The sequence below is a fragment of the Melospiza georgiana genome, chromosome 3, assembly GCF_028018845.1.
Source record: "Melospiza georgiana isolate bMelGeo1 chromosome 3, bMelGeo1.pri, whole genome shotgun sequence".
Taxonomy (NCBI): Eukaryota; Metazoa; Chordata; class Aves; order Passeriformes; family Passerellidae; genus Melospiza; species Melospiza georgiana.
Window position 1 is genome coordinate 63,931,932 of NC_080432.1, and position 6,885 is coordinate 63,938,816.

The window sequence follows — 6,885 nt, forward strand, 5'->3', positions numbered from 1 at the left end:
TTTGTGGAAACAGAATGATGGGAAATCACCGTCTCCATAATTATCATGTTTCCTGCTCACTGCTGCTGCCCCTGTAATGACATAATCAGTCACTGAGTTCTGATGTTGCCCAGTTAATTTTTGTACTTTGCCAGTGTCTGTTACCTTAATTGTCATGGTAACAGATGGTTTTGATTTCTTATTAACCTATTTTAACATTACATTACTAGGAAGGGTCATGAAAGAAATAGCAACAAAAGTGTTTCAATAATCTCCTGATCTTAGAGACAAATATCTGGGTATAACACTTCCTTTTCAAAAGACAGGCTTAAAAAAATATATTAGGTTTACTCAAAAACATGGGTTAAAAGAAAATAAGATGAGGAATTACAGAGTTTTGTTCATCTTTCTCAGATATATAGTTGATGCTTCTTATAAATTAGGGTCTATGAGTTAAAACTGAAAAGAATTTTTAACATAGATTTCATCATCAGTATAATAATATTAACTTTGGTCTGAAAAGTCACAAACTATTACTTGATCAAACAAATTATCCATAATAATAATCACATTATGCAAAGGCCTACATTATTTGTGCAAATGTAGTGAGGTTTTTTGATGATTAGGAAATCTAGATTATGTGCAACTGAAAGCATGTAGTTAACAATAAAACCAGAAGATAAGCACTTTTATTCTATACTGCTAAATGACTGGAATCTTCTACATATTTTGTAACATACTAAGCAGATTCACTTTTAAAAGCTTTATCTCAGATCTACCTTAAAAACTACCTTTTTTTACTGTAGCATTTAGCATTTAGTCAGCCAATATAATAAAGACCTTAGAAATGCAGTGTGCACATATGGCATCATATGCACAGAGCATCAGTGCTCTTCAGATACTACATTCTCCTGGGAATTTTCAATGTCTTTTGACCCAATTCAGATAGATTTAAATTCCATTTATTTCCTTAGCAACTTAATCTTGTTTTCCTAACTATCAAGGTGGTTTTTGGTTTTTTTGCAAAGAGCAGTCCTTACTGATGTAAAATTATCATAATGTCTAATCTGTTCCAGAAAATATTTTGTTAGCATATTGAAACCAGAAAGCCGTATGGTTTTGGTGTTTTTTTGTTTTTTTTTTTTTTGTTAACTACCAAAGATTCTGCAACTGACTGATAGTGATTATTAGGTGGAAAAGTTAATCTTTTCATGAAAACACCATCCAAAAAATCCCTTGGAAAAGCAATGGGCTTGGACTACAATCCCTGGAGCAATAAAAATGTGATCTTCTTGGCATCATTTCCACTGTGCAAATCAATTTATCTAGCTGCAGGTTTGAGCCCTAGCAGAGCTTGCTGCAGTGGTTTGAGGTGCCATCACCTATTTATTCCTCCTGACACCTGGGATGGGAGAATGTAATAAGGGACCAGCGCCACATGGCACAGCTCACAGTCTGTGAAAGAATCCGAGCCTCACCTTCAGAAAGTAGCGCATGCAAGCTGTGAAATGCTTTGAATTGAAGGGCTGGAAATAGTTTCTTTTATCGAGTCTGCTTTAGGGGCAGTCATGCCTGATGAGGAGGTGGGAGAGACAGCCGGCAACGGCAATGCCTTCAGCTGCGGCAGTGGGATATTTTGGGACAGCCTTGACTCTGACTCGGGGTTTGGCGGCTTCATTGCTTTGTAGGAGTTGGTGCAGCTCTCAGCTTAAATGCCTGAGTCCTTGAGAGAGGACGTAAACGTTTCTATGAGGTGAAGAGAGACAAGAGTAGTAATAAACGCCATGATACAAGACAGAAAAGTTCCATTCTTTCTGTAGCGTAGGGTGCGAAGATATGGGTGCTGAATGGAAACACAGATAGGCTGCAACACAACTTTATCCACGGTAAACGGTGTTAATTTAGCTCGTTCATTTTCTTTGGAAGGAGAACTAGTTCCCTAGGAGAAAATAAATGGGGGGGGGGGGGCACCCTAAGGAATGTGGCATGAGGTCACCCGGGGAAGCCAGCGGAGATGGGGCATACGGGGCATGGGACGGTGACGGAGAGTGACCGAAGCAACACGGTAAGTTACAGAGAGCTGGCCCACAGGAACAGAGGTACCTGCTGAAGGCTGGCCTTGGAAGGCGTTTTACCCAGCAAACCCACCAGCGCCCGTGCTGCGGGAAGAATTTAACCCTAGCACGGCACGGGGAGAGGGATCCCGGCAGCGCAGGGCAGGACCGGATAGGATATCTCCCACAGCACGCCATCCGGCCAGAGCCAAGATGGCCGGGAGCGCCGCCCCGGGGCGGCGGAGCTCAGCGCGGGAGGGGCGCGGCCCGGCGGGGGCAGAGCCACCTCCGCCCGCCCCTCGCCGGCCCGGCCCCGCCCGGCGCTGCCCCACGGCTCCGAGCGGCCACGGCAGCGGCAGCGGGTGAGTGCCGGCGGGCGGGAGCGGGTCGGGGGCAGCCCGCCGTCCGTCTGTCCGTCCGTGCTGCGCAGGGAGCCGTCCTTCCCTCCCTCCCTCCCTCCCTCGGTGCCGGGGGCAGAGGCGCTGCCCGGGCAGCGGGTGCGGTGCCGCTCTCCCGGGCGGGGCCCGCTTCCCGGGGCTCCCTGCGCGGGCGGCGGCGGGAGCCGGATCCCGCCGGGCTGTGGGGAGCGAGCCGTGCTCTGCCTCCCAGCGCCGCCCGGCCCGGCCCGGGGGCCATCGGTGCCTGCGGGGGCACAGGGGCGCGGTGTGTGACAGATGCCCGTGTGTGTGTGTGCGTGCGCGTGTGTGTGTGCTCGCAGCGATTCGGCGTCCTTCTGCCAAATAAGGAGAAGTTTAATATCCATACCACCGGTATACTGCCTTGCAGCAGTGACATTGGCGTCCGGAGAATCAGAGTCTAGTAGCTGGCGTGCGCTTTTGATAGTTAGTGTGTTGAGCATCTACAGTAGAAAGCAAGTATTTAAGTTTTGAAATACTGAGCATCCCTACTCCTTGCTCAGCCGCGCTTCTCTGATCTCAAAAGTCTTGCCGAATAATGTAGAATTTAGCTTTTTTTATTTTAAATAATGCTGTTTATATCGATGATTTACATGTATGAAAATAATTAGAAATCAGCGTGAATTTAAAGAGCTGAATGTAAAAAAGAGCCTTTCAAGTGAGAAGAACGTCTTTAAAGAGAAGACAGTTATGCCGTTGTGATGACCAATATCAAAACCGGCAGTCTGGCAAATAATGGGAGTGTAAGCGTTCTAAGAGATAGGTCGTATTTTCCTTGCTGGCTTTTTCTGTTTAGTGCGGAATCCAGCAAAATCCGGAAGTTTGTGGAGTTCACCCGAGGCATTTGCAGCTGTGCAGCCTTGCTGCCCTGCCCTTTGCAGCCGTGGTCCCACGGCAGCACCTCCAGTTTCGATGTCACCTGTCGGTGTGCAGCTGATATCCGATGCAGTGCTGCTTGTACCATGCACTAGGGATGAAGCTGTGGTTCACCTGGGGCTTTGCCCCAAACCCGTGCTGACGATTAAGCTTGCTCAGGTTTGCATGCTAAAAAGAAACAATTTTTTTGCATGTGAATTTTGGATCTAAAAATCAGACTCTGCTGCAAAGGTTTTTTTGCCTCTTGGGTAAATCATAAGGGGTCAGGAAGTGGAACTGTGTCACTCTTGACTATTTTAACTCCATAAAAAAAGAAAGGAGGGGAAGCTTTTCTCTTAAGGAGCGTTTGTGATGCATTCAGATGTCTATTTTTTAACTCCACTTTCATACTAGTGCAGAAATCCCAGTTTCTTGAACAACAGAGTGGGTCCCAGTGCTCACTGAGCCCTTTTTAGCTAGTGCTCAGCTCCAGAAGCTCTCAGTGGCTTTTGTTCCAGGCTGCATTGTTGGCACACATGGAGGCTGCATTTCATGCTTTGCTTTGTCTGTGATGTCCAGTTTGTTGGGCTTACATCAATGCCAGTTTTTGCCTAAGGACTTCAGCTTCTAAGTGTGTCATTGTGTTGATGCTGCTTTCCACAAAAAACACCTTTCAGGCATCTGCAGTTGTTAACCTCGGGTGCTTTGTAGCCAGGTAGTGTTGTGTGTGACTGTAGTGCTGCCATATGCTGTGCCACATATGGCTAAACTGTTGCAAGGCATTGGTACACATTGGTGCAAATTGCTGCGTTTCATGGCAAAGAGGTGCCCAGGTTATGTTTGGCAGCGTAGTAGATTCTCAGGATCATTTTGGGTGGCAAAAATGTTGACTGCCTTAGGTCATTTGCGTAGTTTGGATCAGTTCTGCTTTCAGTAGCAGGTATTGAGGAGCTGCTGTCCTTTCAGACACCATGTGTGTCTGTAACCAGCAACATCTTCCTAGCATATGTAGAAAGCTGTGGTGTGGTTTAAGAAACCAAATCTACCACATATTCCAGAGAGAAACTTAAAGGCAGATGTTCCATTTAGATTGAGGCCATCGATGGAAAGTTGCGACGCCCCTGAAGACGTGTGGTGTTAGTGAGTTGCTCTGATTCTGTGGCAGATTAAGCTCATTCCTTAAAACAAACAACTCTCCTCTTCCTTGACCTTCTCACATCTGTCATGTTTTGAGATTGGCTCTTTATATTTGTGCGTAGAATGTAACAAAACTAAAATTCTAAATTATCCTGTAGTCATGCATCTCCCAGCTACTGGGATTTATGAAGTGTTCTGACATTCCTAAAGAACTGAGAACATGCCAGAATGGTGCAAAGGATTTACAGGATTCCTAAGAAGTTTGTAATTTTTTTTTCCTTTTAGACCACAATGAATGTGGAACATGAAATTAACCTCTTAGTTGAGGAGATTCGGCGGCTGGGAACCAAAAGTAAGTATTGTAGTACTTCTGTATGGATGTGGTCACATTATACATGTATGTACATACGTGTCACCATGCATGCATGTCATACACATGTAGTCATGTTTCATCAAACTAAGAGCTTGGCAAATTCAGATGAGCAGGTAACCTGAAAACCTGCATATGCACTTCATGTTGGACTGTAAGGTACTGCCTGTGTTCCATCCTTTAAAGTAGTTCTGTTCTGAAGTTAAACATTTAAACCTCTGCAGCAGAGAGGATGGAGGCCTGCAATCCTGCTCCCTGAATCAGCTGCAGGAGTTACCTTTTCTTTAGGCTTTCAATACTTGGTACAGTCACCACAGAAGAAAGTTGCAACTTCTCCTTCCACCTCCTTTCTTGGTGACTTCTTTGCTTCAGAATTCATGCATTTCCATTGTGTTCATGATCTTACGATTTGGAAGAAATTGGTCTGTATGCCTAAAACTAATCCAGGAGTTATATGTGTAGTTCCAAACTTCCTTAAATTTGCTTAGGAGGTACCATTTTCTCTTAAGATTCTCTTTCATTGCTAAAACTCCTATTTCTTTACAAATATTTGTGTAGTTTGTGGGTATGCTACCTGCTCCTATATGTCAGTTCTGGTGCCATTTGTTCAGTTCCACTTGTTTTTCAAAACCTAAATGCATATGTACATCTTGCATTTTTTACAACTGCATCTGCTTTTTAGGAATAACATAACTTTAACATATATTTTTTAAATTTCTGCTTTGTGTGAAAATTCGCATTGCAGCCTTTTCAATGTGACCCTCAAAATTAATGAGTGGAAAAATTGTGAAAAAAATATTGTACTGTATGGTCTAGATTTAGGTTGGAGGAGCAGGGTGTTGGACTTTATCCTTTTGGGTCTCCCTCAATTTGAGATATTCTAGGATTTTAATTACTTGAAACTCATTTCCTCCAAGTGCTATGAAGAGGTTCAATAGCCTGTGCTTGTCTTAGGTTTCAGAAAGTCATCAATAAAAGTAAACAGAGCAGATATATGGTCCTTGATGCAAGTCTCTGTAAGGAAAGGCAAAGTTAGATTAGGCAGGAGTTCTGCCTAGTGTTTATCATCAGCATTCATAATATGATCCCAAATAAACTGGGAAGCACAGTGGGGTTTTCTTTCAGTGTTCTCTGTGCCACCTTATCTTCCCAGGAATCTCCTAACTTGAAGGAAATCTACATGATGTCTTTTATTTAGATGCTGATGGACAAGTGAGTGTGAAGTTCGGTGTGCTGTTTGCTGATGAGAAGTGTGCCAACCTCTTTGAAGCCCTGGTGGGAACGCTTAAGGCGGCGAAACGACGGAAGATCGTCACTTACCAAGGAGAGCTGCTTTTACAGGGCGTTCATGACAACGTGGATATCATGCTGCTGCAGGACTGAGGCAGTGTTGCAGCTGTGTGTTAATGGAATTGCTTGAAACAGTTTGATCAATCAAACAATTGTTTGATTTTCCACATACTCTTAATAAGGCTGATCATTCCAAGGCATTTTGATGTTTTTTCTATATCTTTATAGTCAAAAGAAAACTGTCCTATTTTGGAAAACATTCCCTTTTGTAAGTCTTCCTAAAATGGTACTGTATGTGGGTAATGTAAAAGATGCCAGATCTTTTTCTCTCTTTTCTTTTTTTTTTTTTTTTTTTTTGTTTCTTTTTGTTTTTGTTTTTTTTTTTAATCTCAGGTAATTCTCTCAAATGTCTGGTGGTTATTTTCAACATATGAAGAAGAGGACTGGTAATTTAATGTTTACAAATGAAAATGTGCCATGAAAGTATAAAATAAAAGCACATACTTAAATTTGTGTTATTCTTACTGCTTTTGTTTCTCTTTTTATTTGCAATCTGAAATGAAAGCAAACTGAATCCCTTCAAGGAGCATATTTAGGCAACTGTTCAGAAAGCACAACAGTGAGATAGAAATAATTTGGCAGCGTGATTCAGTAGAAGAATGACTGCCCTTCGGATTGACCAGATTGTGCACAAGAAGATTGTGCACATGAATGTTAAACATACCTCATTCATCTGTGGCAGGGCAATGTGCTTTTGTTTTCTTGTCCTCTAGACTTGTGGAGG

The 6,885-nt window shown here is 43.3% G+C and overlaps 1 protein-coding gene across 1 annotated transcript; it reads left to right on the top strand.

Annotated features, from left to right (window-relative positions):
* The first annotated feature begins 2,329 nt into the window (after positions 1–2,329).
* ABRACL (ABRA C-terminal like) lies at positions 2,330–6,621 on the top strand. The gene is made up of 3 exons (XM_058020667.1): positions 2,330–2,395; positions 4,727–4,793; positions 6,010–6,621. Exons 2-3 carry the CDS (start codon positions 4,733–4,735, stop codon positions 6,192–6,194), a joined length of 246 nt encoding a protein of 81 aa, XP_057876650.1. The 5' UTR covers positions 2,330–2,395; positions 4,727–4,732; the 3' UTR covers positions 6,195–6,621.
* Positions 6,622–6,885: the final 264 nt, after the last annotated feature.

Coding starts and splice junctions, on each gene's coding strand:
- ABRACL (XM_058020667.1), top strand. CDS start 4,733: ATGAATGTGGAACATGAAATTAACCTCTTAGTTGAGGAGATTCGGCGG. Junction 4,794..6,009: donor TCGGCGGCTGGGAACCAAAA/GTAAGTATTGTA, acceptor TCTTTTATTTAG/ATGCTGATGGACAAGTGAGT.